Genomic DNA, 26,239 nt, shown 5'->3' with positions numbered 1-26,239 from the left:
ATATGACAAAATTAGTATATTGAAACAAGACAGAGCATGAGATCTGCCAATTGAGAGGTAAGAAGGACAGCTGGTTTCTGGTGTGGGAAGCAGGGAAGATTCTCCAGAGAAGGTACATTTTGGTTAAACCTTCACAATATGTAGGATGGGCTACAGGAAGGAAGGGCAAACACCGTGCTTCCAGGCCCAAGGGGCACAGGGCACAAGAGAAAGGATCAAGTTTGTGAAAAGGGGAACAGAAATAAGTTTGGAAAAAGAAAGTTGGAAGGCGTGGATTGCCAGGTGAAAGCTAAATTAAAACAAGCTGGTAATTTTATTTATTTATTTATTATTTATTTTTTATTTCAGGTTAATGTGAGGGCACAAACAACCAAGACACAATATTGAATTTGTTAAGTAGAGTCCCTCTTGTAGTTATATCCTGCAAACTGGTAATTTAAAATTTTAAATAGATCACATTATCTGCAAGACTTTTTATTTATTTTTTAAGACTTTTTAATCTCATAAGATTTTTAATATGTGAATACAAAAGGTAAAAATGACTATAGAATTTCTACCTTTCAAATAAATGTAAGCTCTTTATAGCACCAGTATTTCCTTTTCCATTCTCAAATTGAAATTCTCTAGAATTAAGGCCGTAAGTGAGTGAACAAAATAGATGAACTGATTTTCTCCTTTCATTTGGAAAAATACTTTGTAACATCCACAAACAGGTTCCTGAGTCTACTGAGGAGGGAGTTAGCATTTTTGTTTCAGCCATCTCCTGCTAATTTGTTGACATGAAACATTTTTGCAAGGAGCAGTCAGCCCTCAGGCCTCCAAATCTAAGACTGATAGTCAATGATCATGCCTGCTGGGTTTTCTCCTTTGGTTATGGCTTTGATGATCCAGATGATCAATTAATTTTAAGATTTTAATTCTGAACCTGGAGCTCTGTCTGTTTTTCAAAATAATGGGCATTAGTGTTATGGTCCACCTTCTACCAACAGGCTGGGCCTCCCAAATCGGCAAGCAGATTTGTTGGCCTTGTTACCTTCCTCTGGACTCAGGACCTCGTAGGAAAAGCTATGAGTCTGTTTTGTTCTACTTTGTATAGCACAGTGTTAGTGCCTTCTGACCATGTGGCCCTCTGGCCTTCATCTACCAATTTGGAATAATAAAAATAACCTATTTCACAGGGCCATGCTTTAGTTTCTCCAACTAACTAAAGGTCCTTGAAGGCAAATATTACCTTCTCAAATTGTATAAATAGAATCTGACGTCTTTTGGTGAGACTTAAGAGATAAATAATGAAACCTATTGCCTATTGCACAATTTGAGATAAGAAGTTCACACCTTAGGCCAAAGTTGAGCCATTTCCCCTGGTAGAAGAATTCACAGATGATTAGTGATCTTCAGATACAACAAAGCAAAAGTTCAAATTGTACATTCAATATTTCAAGTGACTTTTGGAACACAAACTTTATACCAGATACATTGTTTAATCTTCACAATAAAGGCTCAGTGAGTTGAAGTAATTTGCTCAAGGTCACACAGGTAAGTGACAGAACTGGGGTTTGAACTGAAGTGTTGTCATCAAAATCCAGATGGTAACAATCCCAGGAGGTCAAACAGCCAAGTCAGATAGTCCACTATCTAAAGATCTAGAGGAATATGTAGATTACTCATCAAACAAATAAAAGACTCTGGGGAAATGGGAAGTTCAGCCCTGATAGAGAGGTCAAAGGTGTGATGGGCCACACTTCCCTGAAGGGTTCCAGATTAGGCTGCAGGAAGGGTGTACTGCGCAAAAGATAAATGGTGGCAGCAGGTAGGGAAAGGAGTGGTACTTGAGTCTCCTTATACAGGCTGGGCTGCTTCAAAGTCTGTGCCGGTGAGGGTCAGGAGGACACAGCTAATGTGACTGGAGAATGCTCACAGCCCTTGACTATTCAGTAAGGTGCATTTAAAAAAAAAAAAAGAACCTTACTGGGAAGACAATTGGGATGGCATCCTGGAGGGAACTTTTAAAACACAGTTTAATCAACTAGAAAATGTGATGTGGGTGTAGATTGTGGTTACTTAACATGCATTATTCACTGTATGTTAGGTGATCCCCCAGGACCTGGCTACTGTTCCAGGGTCACTCCTGATAATTTTTAAATTGTTCTTTTAATCATGTTCTTAAAAATTGAACTACCCAATGTGAACACTTTACATTTTGCTATATAATGAGAGCATTTTTATTTCTTTAATGTTTGCTTTTTCCTCTGATCTAACAATTTCTCTTCAAATTTCACAGTTTTCTGTTGCTTTAGGATTGAAAGAACCGATTAGCCTGCTGGGAGCATGAAATAGACTTTTTAGAAAATCTGCACGATATTTCCTCCCAGTGAAATTAATTTAGGTTTAAATATAAGGGGAAGGTAATACACCTGTGTCTCTTTCTCTCAAACACCTAAGCAGTTCCTTATCCTGAAAGGGCACAGTCTGACCAGCTGCCAAGTCTTAAGTCTTTTGTGAGGATCCCTTCCAAGGCGCAGCAGTCGTAGAACCTCTTTCTCTTTGACACCCGGCTTTGTGTGGACCTGATGACACATTTGGCACGTCTCTATTTCTTTAAAGGCCAGCCTCAGGGGCCCAGAGGACCCATCGGGCACTGACTGTGGCTGGGCTTCTTACAGCGCAGCTGGATGGGTTTTCCTGTTGTTTTAGGAAACGCACCTACTTGCAGGGCAGGAGCTATCAGCTCCAGAGCAACAAAGGACAATTTGGAGGGGAATGAAAGAAACACTACACAGCCGCTCTGGCCCTTTCTGCCTGGCGCTCGCGTCCTCAGTGGTCCCGCCTTGGCTCAACGCATCCCCCACCCCCACTGTTTCGCCGCTCCAGAGCCAGGCGTGGAGAGGCGAGCCCCATCTCTTTCCCTCCACAGCCTCCCTCCTGTTCCCTCTAAACCCTAGGATCAGTGCTGCGCACCGCATCCGCGCTCGGCCCGCGCCCCCCGCGCCCTCCCAGCACCTCGGGAGTCAGCTCCCCGTCCGACCTTCCCCCGCCCTGCAGTCCGCAGCCTCTCCCTCCAGCCCCTGTCGCGGGAGCTGTCAAGCCCGCAGCAGCAGAAGCAGCCCCCGAGCGCCCGCGTCTCCTCTCCTTCCTTTGTGTGCGTGCGAGCAGAGTTGGGGCGGAGGGAGAGGGGCGTCGCTCCGTCTGTCTGCCTCCCGCCGTCCTCGCCCAGGCTGCTAGAAGTGCGGCCCGGGAGGCGGGAACCCAGGGGAGGGTGCGGGAGCCCGCGGGGCGGCTCGGGGCCTCCCGGCCGTCCTAGTCCCAGCCGCGCACGGGGGAACGCTGACGGCAGTGGGACTCGGTAGGAGCCGACATCGGTCGGCCCAGCTGCCCCTCGCCCTCCCTCTGTCCCCACCTATCCCCCGACACTCGGAGAAAAGCGTGCAAAGGCTCGGAGAGGGACGGAAACCACAAATAAATAGCGGCGGCAGTAGCGCGTCATCTGGTGGAGCAGGAAGTGCAGGCTGAGTCCGGAGGCCGGTGCTTTCGCGCGTCCCCAGGACTTTGCCATGGGCTGGGGGCCGCGGAGGCTGCGAGCGGCCGGGCGAGGGCAGCGGCGGCGGCGCCCGCAGAGGGGCTGAGCGAGCAGCGTCGCGCGGGGCGCGCGGAAATGGCAGCGTCCAGTAACTCCAGTCTGTCCGGCTCCTCCGTGTCCTCCGGTGAGTTTCAGTCCGTCGGGCGCGGCTGCTGCGCTGGGTCTCTTCCCCATGCCTTGACCCCACTCCCTGGGAAGGATAGAGCCTACCTGTGGCGGTCCCACCGCTCTCTCGGAGTTGGGGCAGGCGTCAGGAGTGACACTTGCTAGGTTTTGCCAGCTCCTCGGTGCCTGACATCTGACAGCCTGGAGGTGGGGGAGCCGTGGCACCCTTCCTGCGCGGCGCGGGTGTTCTGGGGCTCGGGGCGCAGCGGGAGAGAAACGAAAGGAACAGGGCAGGCTCGCACTTTCTGCGCAGCGGGAGCTGGGCTGGCGCGGCGGGGAGGCGGAGGGCGACCGTGTGGTGCCCGCTACCCAGGATACCCAAGTCCGAAGCAGAGGGGCGCTAACCCTTGCCCCTTTCAGACTTGATTTCTTTGTTTGTTTCAGAAATTAGCTCTGTGGAGACACTTGCTTGGGGCATGGTTGTGAGATAGCAGCGATGAAGGGATTGTGTCTTTCTGGTCCCGATTGAAGTGGGTTAGGGAAGGGAAGTAGAGCCCAGGATCTGACTCTTGGCACGTTTACGTGTGTGTGTGTGTGTGTGTGTGTGTGTGTGTGTGTGTGTGTGTGTGTGTGAGAGAGAGAGAGAGAGAGCGCGCGCACTTTAGACCTTTTCTTATACTACTCTAGTAATTTCACTAGCAAGGCATACATTTGTTTATCCTTTTAAGTGTGACTGAGCAAAGGGTGGGCTTCTTTCAGCTTTTCTATGATTAACCCGCGGGTCTAATTGAAGAGAAAAAAAATGCTAAGGAATCTGAAGCAGCAGGGGTCAATAGAAGCAGACCTACTGGTTTCTGAGTATGACAGGTTTCTATTCAGAATGATGCATTGAGTAGAATTCCTGTACCTCTCTCGTCACTGGAAACTTTAATGCCAACCCTAAAGGGACAGCTGATAGGACATTTAGTGTAGCTTACAGTATTCAAGGGTCAAGAAGGTCTTGAAATCCTAATGGAAATGCTCAATGTGCTAATATTGTATTAAATCCTATTATGCTCTTTTTATTATTATCCATAAATGAAACTCTAAGGAAGAAACACCTTTTTAGAGGTATTGGACAGCAAGCCAGGCATAAAAGAAACCACATCTTTAAATGTGTAATTAATTAAATAATAAATGCAAGGTGAATTTGACTCAGGTACAATTGTGATGTGGCAAAAGGTGATCACTTGAAAGCCATCTGTTATCTTTTTTGGAAGGGTTAGTTACAGGGAAATGACACTTCCTTTCTTGATTACTGCCAACTAATCAAAAAAGGGTATTAGGTGTACAATATCGTTCAAGTTTCTGGTAGTAGCAGCCAATGGGGCAGAACAGTCATATCTTATTAAGAGCAGCAACAAGTTGACTGCCTGTGGTTTTAATTCTGAGAACTCAGCAAATGCTACAGCTTATTTTTAGTACCTTCCAACCACTGTTGCTGCTTTTCAATTCATTTTGGTTGACTAACATTGAATTTAAAGTACAGTGATGTTGAGTTTTTATTAGCATATGGTTATCCCTCTCAGAAAACTGCCTGAAAATGTACTGGTGGGGAAGAGGTGGCAAAGTCAAGACTGGAGAAAGGACAGGAGGCAGTATTATTACATGATTTACTGGGGGCATAAATTACAGATGCTGTGGCATCTGCATTTTCAGATTTTGATGTAGCTTAAGAAAACTGATTGGAAATCCTAACTCAGCCTTAGGAAGCATATGTTGGTTTGAAGCAGCACAGTATAAGCTTTAGATGATGGTAATTGCTTTGCAGATAGGACAGAGACGTTTATAATTGTTTACTTCCCTGCTTTATTTACCACTATGTTTTAGAAACTGGGAAATAACATGAAAGCTGAAATTCAAAAAGTGGGTATGGATATATTATGTGGTAGAATCAACCTGGTCCATGAGTTTATGTTGCCTAATTCACCAATTAATCAGGTACTTTGTCTTAAAACATACAGAATTCTTTCTTAAAGCACACTTTTACCCTTGTGTGGATCATGAATAATTCAGATGACACAGCAGTTCACACCTGGGAGAGGTGTTGGGCAGGAAAGATTAGAGCTTATTTGTGGTGGCAGCTGGGCTCTCTCAGGCAGCAACCAGAGTCTGAAAAATTAGGACACATTATCCATCTATTCATGGCCATTTTCAAAGACCTACTGTGTGCCAGGCAGTAAGGTGCAAGCTTCAGCTTCAAGTAGGTTAAGTGTGGAAGATAATTTTAGGATTTCTTCTAGCTCTGTATTTCTGGGATAACTGATTTTTGTTTTTTTTTTTTTTTTAATCCTGACTCTTCATTGATCATCTTGGTATCTTGGGGTGAGTTACTTAACTTTTCCAAGCCTCAAGGTCCTCATCTGTAAACAAAGCTAATACAAATGATAGAACCTACTTTACAGAGGATTGTGATAATTGAGGCAACAAGTGTAGAGGTTTAGCACAGGTCCTGATGGTTATTAACTCCCTAATGTGAATAAACTTTACTTCTTTAAGGAATGAAAAAGAAGGTACTCACTGCTCAGACTTGAGGTGCAGAAATCTTCTGTCCCATGTTCACTTTGATCTTGAATTTTGGGCTTCATTATATAACATCATCTGAGTGGTCTTCCAGGTTTTAACCATAGTCCTGAAAGAAGAGTGAAGATCCTTTCCTTTACCATCCAGGAGCAAAGCTGGATAAGCAAATAGCGACTTGCATTCCAGTGTGACAAAATGAGTGCTGTGGAGGCGGGTGTGGGGAGAGACAATGGTTATCTCAGTTTAGGGGGATGAGTGCAGGTGACATAGGAGTTGGGTACTGAAAGATCAGTAGGCCTTTTCCAGAAAGCAGATAGAGGGAAAGGCATTTCAGGAAGAAGGAAGAGCTTAGGCAAAGGCCTGGAGATGGGGAAGTCGTGGCCTAATTTTGACTGCTTGGGCTGTTGATCCTTCTGCTGGGTGGTCACTCTTCTCTGGACAGTTATGGTTCTAGGCCCGTCATGCCCGGAGCTCACTTACTACTGTTGTTGCTGTACAAGAACCTGTTCGGGTGGCATGGGTTTGATGATGAAAAAAGCTCTGGAAGCCTTAGGACATATTTGGACAATTGAGCACTAAAAAAGGACTGTTGATTCTGTAGTGTTCAAACTTCTCTTGGCAGAATAGCTGTGGGAGACTTAGGTTTTGGTGTGTTTGCACAGAGCAAAGATCTAATAATTTACTCAGTGTTGAGGTCAAAGTTACCTGATTTTCCTGAGAACATGAGCTCACTAGGTGCTATTGAACTGTATCACCCAAGTGTGCCATTTATTCTACATTACCAACTGAGACATAACAAATGTAGTAGTCAGGGTACAATTAATTTTAAAATATATTTTCTGAGAACTCCAGAAATTTTCCTCTGGAATATTTAATTATATGCAAAAGAAATTGCTTTATCTTTGTTTTAATGACAACTGCTGGTAATTAAATTTCACAATCACCTAGATTGGCAGGAAGATTTGATTACCTTTATTATTGCAAAAAAAAAAAAATCCCTATCCTTAAGCTTTCAATCCAGCCTATGATACTTGATTATATTCTGAAATAAACAATGGTTGATTTGCAAAACAGTTTCCTTAATAATCAAGGGTTACATTTCCTTTTATAATTGAAATAAAAACTTTTTGCATGTTAGTAATATGATTGTCAAATGGGCAATTTCACAGTCAAAAAAATCAACCCAAGTGAAGTAACAAATAAAGAAGCTATGAAATATTTCTAGTAACTGAACAAGGTAAAATATTAAATATTAAAGGTACCCCAGGATAAGAAGCTAAAGTTTTGAAAACAAGCATACTGTATTATAAGAATGAAGTCAACATAGACTTTTTAAATTAAAATGCAAATAAAAAAAGATTTTAAAAATCAGTATTATGTGCAGAGCCATCAAAACCTTAATGGGAAAAGAACATTACTGAGTGGATTGAGGTATTTATTTCTCTGGATTCTATACAACAGCAATGTGGGCCAAGTAAATACTGTTATTTTCTGCTGTCAAATTGGTGTTGATCCTAGAAATGATAAATAGAAATTTTTATTACTTATTATTGTGGGATCATAACCAGTGACATATAAACATTTTCCGTATTTCTATGACACAACTGAACTATAGTAATTCTGGCAAGGCTTATGGGTGTAAGTAGAAATTTCATAGATCCCATACTATAAAACACAATCTCATTATCGAAACAGATGTTCTCATTGAGAAGTCGTCTTTTAGACTTTGGATTTTTCAGAAATTTTCTTCTGGAATACTCATTATGCAATTATGTGTAAAAGAAATTGCTTTGCCTTTGTTTTAATGGTAACTGCCGATAATTAAATTTCACCTAAATTAGCAGAAAAGTTTGATTACCTTTTTGATTTTATATTACATACACAAAATTGCGATTTAAAAATAATCACAGGTAAAAAACTGCAAAGCTAAAATTAACCCAGTGAAATAAATTATTCCCTGAGATGAGAAGCATTGGTTTTTGTGTTTTTCTGCTGGCCTTACCACATCTTCTCTGAACTTAATAGATTTTAGCATCTGTTGGTAGTATCTCAGACAAATGGAGAAATACTGAATCTGAGAGGTAAGGAGACTTCTTTTTCTTTTTATTTCAGATGACTATAAGGGCATATACAGTTCAGTTACATTGTTTGCGTTTGTTAAGTATAGTCCAAGTTGTATGTAGTTGAGCCCTTCATGCAGGAGGTGTGCCATATACCCTACATTGTGCCCATTAGGTGCGAGCAACCAAACCCCTCCCAGCTCCTCCCTGGCTCCTACAACTACACAAGCCCACATGAGAGAAAAACACAATTAAATTCAAGAAGGGGGGGGAAAGGAGATTTTTCTTAAGCATATTGCGTATTTGCAATGTTTGACAAGGGACATGCCGATTTCTGTACTTCTGAAATTCTAGCTCCCCCTAATTAGCCCCATGCAGTAAATGAGACGGCTCTGTCGTTTGCCTCACTTTTGTGGGCGTTGAGCACCAGGTATTTTCTGTGGCCAGTTTGTGTGCGGTTTAACTGGACAGGGTGTTCTCCGAGCTGCCACCTGAGGCCCGGCCCGAGTGTCAGCCCTGCTGAGGGCTGTCTACTCCTCCTCAGGGACTCCCAGTTTTGCACAGTGCTGAAAAGAACTGGACATTCAGTTTGGAAAACCTGAACACGAGCAGTGTCACGCTGGGAAAAGTTTTCTGCCAGAAGATCAAGATTCCTGACAAGACAGAAACAGAGGAGAGAAATGGAGCTAGTGATAGATGCATGATTAATCACATCCGCCTGTCACCCACGGATCATTTATCTTTTATGAATATATATTCACATTTCATCGCTTCTGAAATATGTTGTTTAATTTTCAAAACAAATGGCTCTTCCCCCTCCTTTCCTCCTTTTCTCTCTCCCTTCCTTCTTTTTTCCTTCTTTCCATTCTTCTTCTACTTCTCTTTTACTTTTTTCGCCTATTCCAATGTCAGCCAGATATCTCCTTCATCACTGGATTACTTTACTTTTTATAGTTTCCAAATCTTCTCTGCACCTTCTTTCTTCTCCTTCCCTTTGGCCTGTGGGAAGGGAAGCTGGTATTCTGTCTGTCGTGTGGATTTGGGTCAGAGGATTCAAATGGACACCCTTGCCTCTGGTGCAGGCAGGTTGGTGAGACAGCACAACTGATCTATCTCAAGGTTACTAACAAATGCAGAGGTATATTTAAAGGCTTCCTTACTAGAAGAACCCCCAGTTAGGGATATGCTGGCCCCCACAGGCAGTGGACCCTGAACCTACATGGTTGTTCATTGAGGTCTAAGGCTACAGACCTGGGATAAGTCCACTGTCAAGTGGCCACAAAACATTCATCTGTGCTTCCAAGGAGAGCCAGCCACCAGCTGCTTGTGCAAATAACCTGCTATTCTCCTCGTTCACAATTAATTGCACACCTTTGTGGGGGCTGATCTTTGAATATAGCCTGTGTGGTCTGATTTTAGCATTGCCTTGCTTCAACAGTTTGGCTTGTTGACATCACCCAACCTTAGCGCCATTTGCAAAATAATGCAGCTGCATAAAGTTTTATTTTAAATCAACCAATGTTTAAGTGTCATAGATTCCCTATTAAATATAAGCTGAGCAGATTTAGAGTGGGGAGAGACCTCTGATATTGTGTAGCAGAGTCCAACATGGTATAAGGAAGAAAATCAGGGCCTGAAGGACTAAGAAACTGTCCAGTGCCACTCAGCTGGTTGGTGGTGGAGCTATGGCTGGAACTGTCATCTAGGACCCAAGTGCCTGTGACATCAACTCTCCAGGCTGCTTCCTGGCTCATCCTAAAGAGTAACATCATCCTTTGAGAATTTCTTGCAGACATTTTTTCTGTCTGTCTTTTTAGAGGCTGCTCTATTTAATTATTTAATACTTTCAAAAAAGAAGTCATAAAGTGCTTGTATTTTTAATGGGCCTTAGATCTCAAGGCTGTTGTGATGCACAAAGACTTAAGTGACCTAGGTCTTCCCTAACCATATGCAGCTGTACTCTCCAATATGGTAACCACTAGCCACATGTAACTATTTTAAATTAAAAATATCTGGCTGTGCACAGTGGCTTATGACTATAATTCTAGCATTTTGGAGGTCAAGATGAGAGTATTCTTTGAGGCCAGGAATTCAATACCAGCCCTAACAACATAACGAGACCCTATCTCTACTAAAAAATTTACATGGTGACGCTCTCCTGTAGTACTAGTTATTCTGGAGGCTGAGGCAGGAGGATCACTTGAGCCCATGAATTTGAGATTGCAGTGAGCTATGATGACTACACTGTAGTTTAGGTAACAGAGTGAGAACCTGTCTCCAAAATATAAATAAATGGATAAGTGAATACATAAAATAAAAATATTCAATTCCTTAGTAACACTAATAAGCTAAGGATAGATTTTTTTTTTTTTTTTTTTAATTTCAGGTAATGTGAGGGTACAAACAACCAGGTCTAAATATTTGAATTTGTTAGGTAGAGTCCATCTTGTAGTTGTGTCCCACACCCAAAGGTGTCCATACACCCCTACATTGTGCCCATAGAACATTTAATGGAATGCTTTCTCATTAATGTGTTTGTTTATTGTTATGTTTAGGTTATTTTTCACTAATTTTGCAAATTAACTTTTTTAAAGAGTAATTTCTTCATAACCTGGAGGGAAACTGAGATAGCTGGAGGATCATTTTCGGGAGGGTAATGTTCGTAAATACCTCTTGTCCTGAGGTTTGAGTCAAGCTTTATAAAAACAAAAATGGTGTTTTGTTTCCCTAATGGCAACTCAATTTCTTTTTAAAATAAACCCACAGTGAGTTGTAATATCATCCTCAAAAAGGAAAAAAAAGTCCATTCCTGGAAAAAGTTTGGATCTTTTTGTACTTTTTCCAAAATATCATAATGAAAATAGGAAAATAAGAAAATTATGAATATGTGGACCGAGGTTGCTAGTGGCACATCTCAGTCTTGAGATTTTTCTCCCAATTTGCCTATCAGCAAACAGTCCAGCTAGAAAGCTTTTGCTTCAACAAAAGGCCCACATGCAGGGCAAAGTAAACACATGTTTTTTAGAAAATAAAGTTAACTTTTGGAATTTTCAGCATATTTAACTGGGGGGAAATACATGCAAATGTTCCTGAAAACAAGATGCAGGAACATGACAGTTGCTAAGGAAAAGAAGTTCTTACTCATGAACTTGTATTACTCTCTTCCAGTGCAACAAAAGTGGGAAGATAGACAGTGTCTTTAAAGTGTCAAACAACTATCAAGAAAGAGGTGGATATTCAGGCCATTGGATTCAGAAACTATAATAACTAAAAGACTCTTGTTCTTTATTAATGTCTTCTCAGATCATAGATTTAGGGTACTCTGAATCACAGAGGCACTTGGGTGATAACCTTACGCAATTCTTTCTCATCAGAGGTCCAGTTCCTGTATTTTCTCCTGCCCTCAAGTTGTCCCCTGAATCCTCAGAACCAGCGAGGTATTGTCCTTTTCAAAGAAACCAAACTTAGCACTTCCTTATTACTTCACATAGGCCACGTTAGTAATGTAAGCATGCTTGTTTTCTGAGTGGTTTGCTTCCAAGGAGTAAGTCCAAGACACAGTCGAGGCAGTGGGGAAATGGGAAGCAGAGAGTACGGCTTTGGCAGTAGATCCCCTGCAGCTCCTGTCCTGTAGGGGCTGCCTCACTGATCACAAAGGGCCTGATTCTCAAAGCCTAGGCCTGTGCTGTTCAATATGGCAGCCACATGTGGCCCTGAGTTGCTGACACATGGCTAGGCTGAATTGAGAGGTGCTACAGGAGCAAAATGCACAATGAAGACTTAGTACAAACAAAGACTTAGTTCAAAGACTTAGTAGAAACAGACAAAAATATAAAATATCTGATTTATAAGTTTTACAATCTTGAGTATATTTTGAGATGATAATATTGTATTTAGGATCTATTCAGTTAGATAAACAATATTTTAAAAATTAATTTCACTTGTGTTTTTAAAAAATATTTAATGTAACTACTGGAATATTTGAAATTACATATGTCCCTCACATTATATTTGTATTGGTTGGCACTGGTTTAGATGATTCCAGTGACGGCGTTCCCGCCTTTATCGCAGAATATGCCACACAGAAACCTGCTGATTCACTGCTCTGTGGCTCCCATGGTTGAAGCCCTGTCTGTTGCCCAAGCCAGAAACTTACCCTCCATTCACCAAGGCAGTTCATCCCCAATTCTCAGGTCCCTGTTTTATTATAATTCCATGCAATGAGAAATGTTCTTAAATTTTCTGAATCTGTGCAGTGATTTTGAGATGAAACATTAGAGACAGGGACAGGTTGGGACTTTTGTCAGATTCTAGTTGAGACAGATTTTGGGTTTTGTTTTGTTTTGCTTCAATATAATTCTAGATTTTTCATATTTTTGTTAGCTTTATGAACACCTCTTTGTCCAAAGAAAGCCTGCAATCCTATGAAGTTGGAAAGAGAAGCTGAGGAAACAAGGGACACATTTTTCTCTCTACTGTGTAGAAAATCTGATAGCATTTACATTGAGGCCTCTTGCCATGAATATGTATGTGTGTGAATTTGTCTGTATATATTGTGTGTGTGTATGTATACACAGAAAGTAGACATGGATTAGTTTTCAAACAAAAGTTATTTTCAACCAAATTTATCTCACATATAAATTAATATCAAGGGAAATGAAAAGTCAGGCCTAACATTACTTTTAGTAATGAAAGAATTCACTTGGGATTATGCTAATGAGTATAGATATTAATACACATAATTTGGCTCCATAATATTGATTTAAGTTGCTCATTCAAATTCACTTTATTATGTAAAAATTAGCAGTTTTGTTTTACAGAGCTTGTCCCTACAGACAGTGAGATGTTAAACCATGTTTATTGGGTAAATTATAGTATTTTGCTCATTTTCATATGCAAAGAGAGCAACAGTGTGTCTTCTTTAGTATGCACCCTTTGAGTTGTTAGTTTTCTGGTGGGGATCCACACAAGGTGTCCTCTCTGCTATCTCCCTCGTTTTGCGATCAATGTCTAGGTGGAAGGTACTGTCCATGACCAGGAGACAGAAGTTTTTCTTCTCTGTGATGTTAAAATACCCTAGGGTTGAACTATGGCTGAACTAGAGCCCTGTGTTTGCTTTAAGCAGCCAGGCTAACCCCTGTGCCTTTCTTTCTTTTTTTTTTTTCCTGAATTCTTTTTTAAAGAATTCATTCATTAAGAATTCCTCTGAATGAATTCTTCTTCAGAGGAAAAATGCAGTTGATAAGGGCCTTGTAAACTGTCCTGAAGTAATTAGTATCAGATTAAGATTAGGAACAGAACCAAAGCCAATCCTAGGCAATTCACATGTAAGACATGATGTAGAGTTAGACAGTGTCATCTGTCATAAGAACATAATAATTGCCACTGTACTTACTTGGTTTTTATTCCGACCCCAGTAATAGGAATGGGGTATTTCATAAAAATGCTCAGCTGCCTTTCAGGGAAGAATTGCCCTGCAGGCATCTTACTTTTCATAAAAAGCTGAGTGTAAATCTGTCATTCAGGAGTTCATGTTGAGATGTCTGAATCCATCTGCAGTTCCAGCCTGCGCTTCTACTCATATTAATAGTAATGAGTTCTATCCATTTTCTACCTACAGAATAGGTTGCTGTTTCTTCCTATTGCTTTACATTTAGCTCCCTGAAACTTGTTTCTAGCACCCATTCTTGATATTTATAAATAAATGTAGGTTTATTTGATTCACAGTCTTCAAGGGTCTCATTGTATGATGAGCACTAGAAAATCAGGGTCTGGTTCAAACACCAACACCAACTAGCTTTGTGGTGTACCTGTCTGAGTTTCCATTTTCTGATCTGTAAAATAGACTAATCATACTAATTGTCAGAATCAAATGTGTGAATGTCCGTGAAAGAAATTTGCAAATACATGAATAAAATATAAGAATCCTTGGTTTCATGAAGTTCGTACTCTAATAAGATGCTCCACAGGTTCCTTTTCCGGATGATAAGTGACTACTCAGAGCTTATGATTTCCTGGGAAAAATTTTCCCTAAATACTTATCTTTGTTTTTCTTTATCTGCTTTTCAAAACCTCTAATAAATATACCAATTTAGAATGTCTCTACTCTGTATAAGACTTCAGTGTGGGGCGGTGCCTGTGGCTCAGTCAGTAAGGCGCCGGCCCCATATACCGAGGGTGGAAGGTTCAAACCCGGCCCCGGCCAAACTGTAACCAAAAAATAGCTGGATGTTGTGGCGGGCACCTGTAGTCCCAGCTACTCGGGAGGCTGAGGCAAGAGAATCGCTTAAGCCCAGGAGTTGGGGGTTGCTGTGAGCTGTGTGAGGCCACGGTACTCTACCGAGGGCCATAAAGTGAGACTCTGTCTCTACAAAAAAAAAAAAAAAAAAGACTTCAGTGTGCATGTCATACAAGTTCCAACAATTAAGTTCAAGAACTCATCCTAAAAAAAGTGCTACATAATGTCATTGCTGAATGAGACCTTCAAAGTACTCCCCTTGGGACGCTATGCACCAATACCAGCACCAAAAGCACTTTTTCTAGGATGAGTTTGTGAACTTAATTGTCAGACCTTGTATGATGACAGTTCTGATGGTCATTCCAAAAAAAAAAAAAAGAGTTCCAAATTGCTTTGAAGGGTGGATTAGGCATGGGGTGTCGGTGCATAGCTTCGCAAGGGCTGTACCTGGAAGGTGACTATAGTGATATTCAGCAATGAGGTATGTAGGACGAGTTCGTGAACTTAATTGTCCAACCTCATAATTTCCTATCTAGAGGAATGGCTCTTTTAAAACTTAAATTTATAAGTATTAAATGTATACAAAAGAATATCTGTAATAGGCATCAAGTTATGAAGCACAGCAACATGAGCGTAAGATAAGCTTACTTTTCTTTCTGAAATAATTTTATCATACATCACTAAAATACATGCTCCACAAGGGCAAGCTATTTTTGTCTGTTTTGTTCACTGCTGGATCCCCAGCACCTGACCCAGTGTTTGATATGCAGGAGGAACTCAATAACAAGTTGCTGAGTAGATGAATATGTCTGAATCTCAAGCACTGTGTTATAGAAATGTCTCTGCAGCCCCTCCATTTTCTCTCTCATGTAAATCAGCTCTGCAAGCATCCTATTAGCCCTGTGCCTTAAATGATTTTCAGAAAATTATTTAAAAATATTCATAATATAGATTATGTGCATTTATTTGCAATAGGAGACTCCCAACAAAATCACATGGCCTTTGCTGAACCAGAACTTCTTTTTTTTATTATTATTAAATCATAGCTGTGTACATTAATGTGATCATGGGGCACCATACACTAGTTTCATAGACCGTTTGGCACATTTTCATCACTCTGGTTAACATAGCCTTCCTGGCATTTTCTTTTTTTTTTTTTTTTTTTTTATTGTTGGGGATTCATTGAGGGTACAATAAGCCAGTTACACTGATTGCAATTGTTAGGTAAAGTCCCTCTTGCAATCATGTCTTGCCCCCATAAAGTGTGACACACACTAAGGCCCCACCCACCTCCCTCCATCCCTCTTTCTGCTTCCCCCCCCATAACCTTAATTGTCATTAATTGTCCTTATATCAAGATTGAGTACACAGGATTCATGCTTCTCGATTCTTGTGATGCTTTACTAAGAATAATGTCTTCCACTTCCATCCAGGTTAATACGAAGGATGTAAAGTCTCCATTTTTTTTAATGGCTGAATAGTATTTCATGGTATACATATACCACAGCTTGTTAATCCATTCCTGGGTTGGTGGGCATTTAGGCTGTTTCCACATTTTGGCGATTGTAAATTGAGCTGCAATAAACAGTCTAGTACAAGTGTCCTTATGATAAAAGGATTTCTTTCCTTCTGGGTAGATGCCCAGTAATGGGATTGCAGGATCAAATGGGAGGTCTAGCTTGAGTGCTTTGAGGTTTCTCCATACTTCCTTCCAGAAAGGTTGTACTAGTTTGCATTCCCACCAGCAGTGTAAAAGTGTTCCCTTCTCTCCACATCCATGCCAGCGTCTGTAGTTTTGACATTTTGTGATGTGGGCCATTCTCACTGGGGTTAGATGATATCTCAGGGTTGTTTTGATTTGCATTTCTCTAATATATAGAGATGATGAACGTTTTTTCATGTGTTTGTTAGCCATTCATCTGTCATCTTTAGAGAAAGTTCTATTCATGTCTCTTGCCCATTGATATATGGGATTGTTGGCTTTTTTCATGTGGATTAATTTGAGTTCTCTATAGATCCTAGTTATCAAGCTTTTGTCTGATTGAAAATATGCAAATATCCTTTTCCATTGTGTAGGTTGTCTCTTTGCTTTGGTTATTGTCTCCTTAGCTGTACAGAAGCTTTTCAGTTTAATGAAGTCCCATTTGTTTATTTTTGTTGTTGTTGCAATTGCCATGGCGGTCTTCTTCATGAAGTCTTCCCCCAGGCCAATATCTTCCAGTGTTTTTCCTATGCTTTCTCTGAGGATTTTTATTGTTTCATGCCTTAAATTTAAGTCCTTTATCCATCGTGAATCAATTTTTGTGAGTGGGGAAAGGTGTGGGTCCAGTTTCAGTCTTTTACATGTAGACATCCAGTTCTCCCAACACCATTTATTGAATAGGGAGTCTTTCCCCCAAGGTAAGTTCTTGTTTGGTTTATCGAAGATTAGGTGGTTATAAGATGTTAGTTTCATTTCTTGGTTTTCAATTCGATTCCAAGTGTCTATGTCTCTGTTTTTGTGCCAGTACCATGCTGTCTTGACCACTCTGGCTTTGTAGTACAGACTAAAATCTGGAATGCTGATGCCCCCAGCTTTATTTTTATTACTAAGAACTGCCTTAGCTATACGGGGTTTTTTCCGGTTCCATACAAAACGCGGAATCATTTTTTCCAAATCTTGAAAATATGATGTAGGTACTTTGATAGGAATGGCATTGAATAGGTAGATTGCTTTGGGAACTATAGACATTTTAACAATGTTGATTCTTCCCATCCATGAGCATGGTATGTTCTTCCATTTGTTAATATCCTCTGCTATTTCCTTTCTGAGGATCTCATAGTTTTCTTTATAGAGGTCCTTCACCTCCTTTGTTAGGTGTATTCCTAGGTATTTCATTTTCTTTGAGACTATGGTGAAGGGAGTTGTGTCCTTAATTAGCTTCTCATCTTGACTGTTATTGGTGTACACAAAGGCTATTGACTTGTGGACATTGATTTTATATCCTGAAACATTACTGTATTTTTTGATGACTTCTAGGAGTCTTGTGGTTGAGTCTTTGGGGTTCTCTAAGTATAAGATCATGTCATCAGCAAAGAGGGAGAGTTTGACCTCCTCTGCTCCCATTTGGATTCCCTTTATTTCCTTGTCTTGCCTAATTGTATTGGCTAGAACTTCCAGCACTATGTTGAATAGTAAAGGTGACAGAGGACAACATTGTCTGGTTCCAGTTATAAGAGGAAAAGCTTTCAGTTTTACTTCATTCAGTAAAATATTGGCTGTGGGTTTGTCATAGATAGCTTCAATCAGTTTTAGAAATGTGTCACCTAGGCCTATACTCTTCAGTGTTCTAATTAGAAAAGGATGCTGGATTTTATCAAATGCTTTTTCTGCATCTATTGAGAGGATCATATGATCTTTATTTTTGCCTCTGTTAATATGGTGGATAACGTTTATGGACTTGCATATGTTAAACCAGCCTTGCATCCCTGGGATGAAGCCTACTTGATCATGATGAATGACTTTTTTGATGATAAGCTGTAATCCATTGCCTAGGATTTTGTTGAGAATTTTTGCATCTATATTCATGAGTGTGATTGGTCTGAAATTCTCCTTTTTGTTTGGGTCTTTTCCTGGTTTTGGTATCAGGGTGATGTTTGCTTCATAGAATGTGTTGGGGAAGATTCCTTCTTCCTCAGTTCTTTGGGATAATTTCTGCAGTACAGAAATAAGCTCTTCCTTGAAGGTTTGATAGAATTCTGGAGTGAAGCCATCTGGACCAGGGCATTTTTTAGTTGGAAGCTTTTTTATTGTTTCTTTGATCTCAGTGCTTGAAATTGGTCTGTTCAGGCGGTCTATTTCTTCCTGGCTATGTCTAGGGAGAGGATGTGATTCCAAATATTGATCCATTTCCTTCACATTGTCAAATTTCTGGGCATAGAGTTTCTGGTAGTATTCAGAGATGATCTCTTGTATCTCTGTGGGATCAGTTGTTATTTCCCCTTTATCATTTCTGATTGAGGTTACTAGAGATTTTACTTTTCTATTTCTAGTTAGTCTGGCCGATGGTTTATCTATTTTATTTATTTTTTCAAAAAACCAACTCCTTGTTTCATTAATTTTCTGAATGATTCTTTTCTTTTCAATTTCATTGATCTGTGATTTGCTTTTGGATATTTCTTTTCTTCTACTGAGTTTAGGCTTAGATTATTCTTCTTTTTCCAATTCCATAAGATCTCTTGTGAGATTGTTGATGTGCTCTCTTTCTGTTTTTCGAATGTAGGCATCTAAAGCGATGAATTTTCCTCTCAAAACTGGTTTTGCAGTATCCCACAGGTTTTGGTAGCTTGTCTTTATTGTTGTTATGCTGAAGGAAGTTAATGATTTCCTGTTTTATTTCTTCCTGCACCCATCTGTTATTGAACAGAAGATTGTTTAATTTCCATGCCTTTGGGTGGGGTGGAGCATTTTTGTTAGAGTTGAGTTCCACCTTTAGTGCCTTATGGTCTGAAAAGATACAAGATATAATTTCAATTCTTTTGATTCTGTTGATATTTGTTTTGTGTCCCAGCATATGATCAATTTTGGAGAATGTTCCATGGGGTGATGAGAAGAATCTATATTCTTTATCTTTGGGGTGGAGTGTTCTATATGCATCTATCAAGCACAGTTGTTCTAGGGTCTCATTTAAATCTCTTATATCTTTGTTTAATTTCTGTTTAGAGGATCTGTCCAGCTCTGTAAGAGGAGTGTGAAAGTCCCCTGTTATGATGGTATTATCAGATATCATATTGCTCAGACTGAGTAAGGTCTGCTTCAAGAATCTGGCAGCATTTAAATTGGGTGTATAAATATCTAGAATTGAAATGTCTTCTTGTTGGAGTTTTCCCTTGACCAATATAAAGTGACCATCTTTGTCTTTTTTGACTTTAGTTGCTTTAAATCCACATGTATCTGAAAATATGATTGCAACTCCTCTTTTCTTGTGAATTCCATTTGCCTGCAAAATTGTCTTCCAACCCTTGACTCGGAGCTTTAATTTGTCTTTTGAAGCCAGGTGTCTTTCTTGCAGACAGCAAATGGATGGCTTGTGTTTTTTAATCCAGTCAGCCAATCTATGTCTCTTCAGTGGGGAATTCAAGCCATTAACATTTATTGAGATAATTGATAAGTGTGGTATTTTTTTTTTTTTTTTTGTAGAGACAGAGTTTCACTTCATTGCCCTCGGTAGAGTGCCGTGGCGTGACACAGCTCACAGCAACCTCCAACTCCTGGGCTTAGGCAATTCTCCTGCCTCAGCCTCCCGAGTAGCTGGAACTACAGGCGCCCACCCCAACGCCCGGCTGTATTCTATTCGTCTTATTTGGTGAGAGTCCATTGCTTAGTTTTATCTTTTGCATCAGTGTGGAGGTTAGGTTCTGTCTTTTGATTTCTGACTTCTTACTTTGCTGCTGATCCATTGTGGTGGTCATGTGCAGAACAGGTTGAAGTATTTCCTGTAGAGCTGGTCTTGTTGTGGCGAATTTCCTCAATGTTTGTATATCCGTAAATGATTTGATTTCTCTGTCAATTTTGAAGCTTAGTTTAGCAGGGTACAGAATTCTGGGCTGAAAATTGTTCTGTTTAAGTAGATTAAAGGTAGATGACCATTGTCTTCTTGCTTGGAAAGTTTCATTAGAGAAGTGTGCGGTCACTCTGATGGCTTTGCCCCTGTAGGTCAACGGGCGCTTACTCCTGGCAGCTTGCAGAATCTTTTCTTTTGTCTTGACTTTGGACAGGTTCATCACAATGTGTCTTGGAGAAGCTCGGTTAGAGTTGAGGCAACCTGGGGTCCGATATCCCTCTGAAAGCAGTGTGTCAGAATCTTTGGTGATGTTTGGGAAATTTTCTTTTGTAATATTCTCTAGTATGGCTTCCATTCCTCTGGGGCATTCTTCTTCCCCTTCTGGAATTCCTATAACTCGTATGTTGGAATGCTTCATAAAGTCCCATAATTCTGATAGTGAACGTTCTGCTTTCTCTCTCTTCTTTTCTGCCTCTTTTACTGTCTGAGTTATCTCAAGAACTTTGTCTTCTACCTCTGAAATTCTTTCTTCTGCATGGTCTAACCTGTTGCTGATACTTTCCATTGCATCTTTAAGTTCCCTAATTGACTGTTTCAGTTCCTTCATGTCTGCTATATCCTTTTTATATTCTTCATATCATTCATCTCTTATTTGATTCTGTTTTTGGATTTCCTTTTGGTTATTTTCCACTTTATTAGCAATTTCCTTCATTGTTTCCATCATTTCTTTCATTGTTTTCAACATGTGTATTCTAAATTCCCTTTCTGTCATTCCTAACATTTCTTTACTGGTGAAATCATCTGTAGTAGCTACCTCATGGTCCCTTGGTGGGGTTGTTCTAGACTGGTTCTTCATGTTGCCTTGAGTTTTCTGCTGATTCTTCCTCATGAGTGATTTCTTTTATCTGTTTCCTTGCCCTAATTTTCCTTTGACTTCCTCTTGCTCTTTAAGTTCTTGTGCCTGTGGACTAAGGGTTACAGGACCAGAAGGGTGAGAAGGTTGAAGGGCAAAAAGGGATGAAAGAAAGGAGGACCGAGTGATAAGAAAAAAAAGAAAGATAGAGACAGTATAGGGGGTGGGTATAAGGAATATTGACAAAAAGAAGAGAGGCACAGAAAGAGGGTGACAGAGCAATGTAGGTGTACAGTAGGGTACTTTGACACAACCTTAAAAAACCCCACCTTCTGGGGGTGCCCAGTTGGGTGGTTCCCTTGAGGTCAGCATCTCTTTGCTAACCTGATCAGACACAGTACCCCACCTCCACCAAGTAGAGAGGGAAGACAAAAATGCTATAGGTCAAACCAAAAGAAGCAAACAGAAAACTTTACGGGGATAAAATTTGGTGAAAAACCAAATGATAGCGGTAGAAACACTAGCAAAAATGAAGTTCTAGTTATTAAAAAAGGCAGCAATGGGAAATTATAAGTAAACTAGAAAAATTGAGAAAGAAAAAGGGATCTGTATGGAAAAGATTGAAATTAAAAAACAAAATAACATCAACAATGTCAAAATAAACAAAAAAAAACCAAACAATCAAAAAAAAAAGAAAAAAATACACAACCAAAAACAAAGCAGTCTGTATATGTTATTGAATATTGTTTGGGCAACACGTGGTCTTCTGTGGTATGAGATGTTAATCACTGTTCTGATACGACTGGAGGCTGCTGATTTCTCAAACCCCAGCAGGTAGACACCCTAAATCTCTCCTCAGCCCACTTAAAAGGCACTTTGAACTTGTAAACTTGCTGAGCAGAAGCTTTCCCCACTTTCTCGCTGGAATCACTCCTGAAGTGGCTATCCACTTACCCAGTGTGCCAAAACTGGTCTCACTCTGCCCCTGAGGGTTAGGGCTGCAAGGCAGCTCAGACCCCACCCTTAGACTACTTGGTTGCTGGGTTACCAGCTCCCACCCGTTTCTAGCTCTGTGACCCTGAGGGCGGAGCTTGCTGGGGCAGATCACTGACAATGGTTCCGTGTGACCCACCGCCAAACACTATTAGCTCCATCTGGCTCAGCGGCTCAGACTGGGGCCCTAGACAACGGCCAAAGTTCTCCGCACTCCCGCTCAGGCCCTCCCCAAGGCAGTTCAACTCAGAGCCAAGTCCAAGGACACCAAAACAGTTCACAGGTAAGGCCTTTCTGGTTTGCAGTCTCACTGCTACTGAACTTACAGTTGTGGGCGGGTTTAGACGGATTGAACACACACGACCACTTGCCGGTTTTCCACTGTTTTAGTCCTCCTCTTGGGGTGCAGAAGTCTCTCACTGACTCCCTGTATCCTCATAGGAGTGATGATAGGCAGATCCCACCAGCCAGAGATGCCTGGAGTCCTATCTCCCCAAACTCACGGTGCCCAGATGCAAGGAAGCTGTTACTCGGCCGCCATCTTGCTCCGCCTCCCCCTTCCTGGCATTTTCTTAGTTATTGTGCTAAGACATTTACATTCCACATTTACTAAGTTTCACATATACCCTTGTAAGATGCACCGCATCATCTTTAATCATCAGAGAAATGCAAATAAAAACTATGTTGAGATATTGTCTAACTCCAGTAAGATTAGCCTATATCACAAAATCCCAAGACCAGAGATGTTGGCGTGGATGTGGAGAAAGGGGAACACTTCTATGCTGCTGGTGGGAATGCAAATTAATACATTCCTTTTAGAAAGATGTTTGGAGGGTGGCGCCTGTGGCTCAGTGAGTAGGGCGCCGGCCCCATATGCCGAAGGTGGTGGGTTCAAACCCAGCCCCGGCCAAACGGCAACAACAAAAAAAATAGCCGGCCATTGTGGGGGGTACCTGTAGTCCCAGCTGCTCGGGAGGCTGAGGCAAGAGAATTGCGTAAGCCCAAGAGTTAGAAGGTTGCTGTGAGCCGTGTGACGCCACGCACTCTACCCGAGGGCGGTTCAGTGAGACTCTGTCTCTACAAAAAAAAAAAATAGAAAGATGTTTGGAGAACACTTAGAGATCTGAAAATAGATCTGCCATTCAATCCTATAATTCCTCTACTAGGCCTATACCCAGAAGACCAAAAATCATACCATAACAAAGATATGTGTACCAAAATGTTTATTGCAGCCCTATTCATAATTGCTAAATCATGGAAAAAACCCAAGTGCCCATCGATCCACGAATGGATTAATAAATTGTGGTATATGTACACCATGGAATATTATACAGCCTTAAAGAAAGATGGAGATTTTATCTCTTTCATGTTTACATGGATGGAGCTGGAACATATTCTTCTTAGTAAAGTATCTCCAGAATGGAAGAAAAAGTATCCAATGTACTCAGCCCTACTATGAAACTAATTTATTGCTTTCACATGAAAGCTATAACCCAGTTACAATCTAAGAATAGGGGGAAGGGGGAAAGGGAGGGGAGGGAGGGGGAGGTGGGCGGAGGGAGGGAGATTGGTGGGATTACACCTGCAGTGAACCAGAACTTCTTGACTTGAATTGTGGTTCACAAGCCCATTTCAGGAGTGAATAGTTTTACTATTTTACTCTGGACCACTACAGAGAATTTCTGTTTCTATACCAACAAAGCAAAGGCAAACAGCATTTTTTAAATTGTGATGTAGTATACATGTTACACATACAAGGATGAATCTGGAAAACATTATGCTAAGTGGAAGGAACCAGTTGCAAAAGACTGCATATTGGATGATCTCACTTACATGAAACGTTCAAGGCAGGCAAATCATAGAGACAGAAAGGAGAGTAGTTGTTTTCTGGATCTGACAGGATTGGTGTGAAATGGGAAGTGACTGGTACTGGGCTTCTTTTTGGGGGGGTAATGAAATTGTTCTGAATTTGATTATGTTGATGGTTGCACATATCTGTGAATATGGTAAATGACATTGAATCCTTCAATTTTAAACAGGTGAATTGTAGGTTATATGAAGTGTATCTCAATAAAGCCATTTTTTTTAAAGGCAGAAGAAAATTGATGCAGTAAGAATATGAAGGTGAAATAGTCATAAAGTGAGTAGACAGAAGGGCAATTCCCATAGGTTAGGGTAGGTCCTTCCTAGCCAGGATCTGGTAATCACTTCGGGGACATTTCAATCCATATTCACTAATAACTTAGTCAACATGGCTGCCCCTTCTCGTCTCATTTTTATTTCCACACTCATCTTTTTTCAGCTCCCAGCCCCTGACCTCCTCAGACACTCAGTTCCATAGACACTCTGGCCGTGCAGCTGGTTTGCAAGGTCAGCTTAGCCTCTGCTAGACAAACACCTCCCTTCCTCAGGGTCCCCTAAAGGCTGGGGTACCCTCCCTCTAAAGGAAGAATGAGAGACAGCAGTAGGTCTCCTCTGCTGTTTCTGGACAAAGCAATTAGTGCATTTCTCATGATGAGTTAATTCGATTTTTATCCAGCTTTTTGGATCCTGTGCACAACTCTTATGCCCTCCAAGTAGAACATGTGCGCCTGGTGCTCTTAAGTATTATTAATACAGTGATGCTTGTGGTGCTGCCTCTGTGTGTCCCCACTAGCTGGATGCTTGTGCAAATGTTTCCAAGGGTGGCATGTGCATGTTCCTTTGTTGTTTCTAATCAAAGAGCTAACACCCTTTGATCACGTCAGATCACAGTATTGTACTGTAAATACTTTGTTAGAAAAACTAAATATTACACAGGTGTAGCTGTCTTGGAAATTCTGGTAGTGTTTACTTTTACCTAAACAAGCAAAGAAAAACGTGTTTGATCAGATGAGACGAAAATATAAATGACTACAAATAGGACATTTTCTAGAACCACATAGTATGCACCAAATGAAGCCAAACAATGAGCTTTTTACCTGCTGGTTTTGAGAGCCACGTTGTTTGCAGCAGTCTTCCCTCAAGTGTAAAGACTTGTCTAGCTAGAGAGACTTTTTGTTGAGTTGCAGAAAGATCTGGTTCTGGTCTGGAGATAATGGAGGTGAGGACTAGGGTCTTGGGGAACAGAGTTCCTAGGTGGCCCTCTTCAATGCCCTGTCTGAATTTATAGGATGGCTCACTTCTTTTCAAGTTGTTCATGGCCTGTCTTTCTTCTTTCTTCCCATATGAAAACTGAAAAAGGTATCCCATAAAATACAAATGTATGCCCATTCATGGAAGTGTGAAAGCAACCCAAGTATTGAGCTATCGCCCTTAATTCTTTCCTTAAGGTCTCATTCAGAGTACTTTTCTGGCATCCAGTGGAGGAAGAGGGTATGGGCCAGAGTGGGTTTATTGTTCTGTGATATCTGGCTGCTGTGGGCCCCTTGTGACAACAGCACATCTGGGGATGATATTGCGCCTCATGCTGGCCTCCACAGCTGCCATGGCATCTCACTTCAGTTGAAGATTTTATACCTCATTCCTCCTGCTTTCTAATGTCACAGGCTAAGTTATCTTTAACAAAGGACTCATTGTTGCTGATACCTGTAGTCCTAGCTACACTGGAGGCTGAAGTGGATCACTTGGACCCGGGAATTTGAGACTTCTGAGGCTGTTGTGAGCTGATTTCACCACTGCACTGCAGCCTGGGTAACAGAGTGAGACCTTGTCTCTTAAAAAAAGAAAAAAAGAAAGTTGCTAGGATCTTGTCTTATGCAAGCTTATCTTGTGCTAAAACAAACATGTATGACACGTTCACACCTCCTCACTTCCTGACCAGAACTTCCCAGGGTGTAATTATTGTATGGGTTAGAATGCATCAACTATAGATATAGAAAACCCCCAAAAGAAGTGTGAGCTACTGTCAGTTCTATAAATTGTGGTGTGTGGTTCTCTCAGCTCTGCTTTCTTGATGGTGGGCTTTGTCTTCAACCTCACTCTCCTTATGGTGTCAAGATAACAGCAGAGGTCTCTGGCATCATATCTAGAAACAGAAAAGGGGTTATCTCTTCCTCCTGGGCCTGTGGAAAGTAAGAAAACCTTTCTCAGAAGCACCTTTCACCCCAGCAGTTTTCCCCTTGCCTCATTAGCCACAGTTTTTTTACGTGCTTAGGTGTGAACCAATCCCTGGCAAGGGAATATCTTAGGATTCCCAGGATGTATCTTTGAGGGTCTTGAAAATTGTATGATTTTTCTGGCTCTGCCTAATTCTTCAGTGCCAGCTTATGGTGCCTTGATGGTGCCTAGAATCGGATGGGTCAGCCTCTGGGAAGGGGTGAGGACACC

The 26,239-nt window shown here is 41.1% G+C and overlaps 1 protein-coding gene across 1 annotated transcript in view; it reads left to right on the top strand.

Moving 5' to 3' along the window:
- Positions 1-351: 351 nt before the first annotated feature.
- Positions 352-26,239, top strand: part of CHN2 (chimerin 2) — a 452,170-nt gene continuing 426,282 nt past the window's right edge. The window contains exon 1 of the mRNA XM_053608457.1: positions 352-3,701. Coding sequence (XP_053464432.1) covers positions 3,653-3,701 — 49 coding nt within the window. The 5' untranslated portion in view covers positions 352-3,652. The remainder of the gene's footprint in view (positions 3,702-26,239) is intronic.

This window comes from Nycticebus coucang, chromosome 11 (assembly GCF_027406575.1).
Source record: "Nycticebus coucang isolate mNycCou1 chromosome 11, mNycCou1.pri, whole genome shotgun sequence".
NCBI classification, from domain to species: Eukaryota; Metazoa; Chordata; class Mammalia; order Primates; family Lorisidae; genus Nycticebus; species Nycticebus coucang.
Note: the sequence above shows the minus strand (reverse complement) of the source record. Positions and strands in the feature narration are given on the sequence as shown.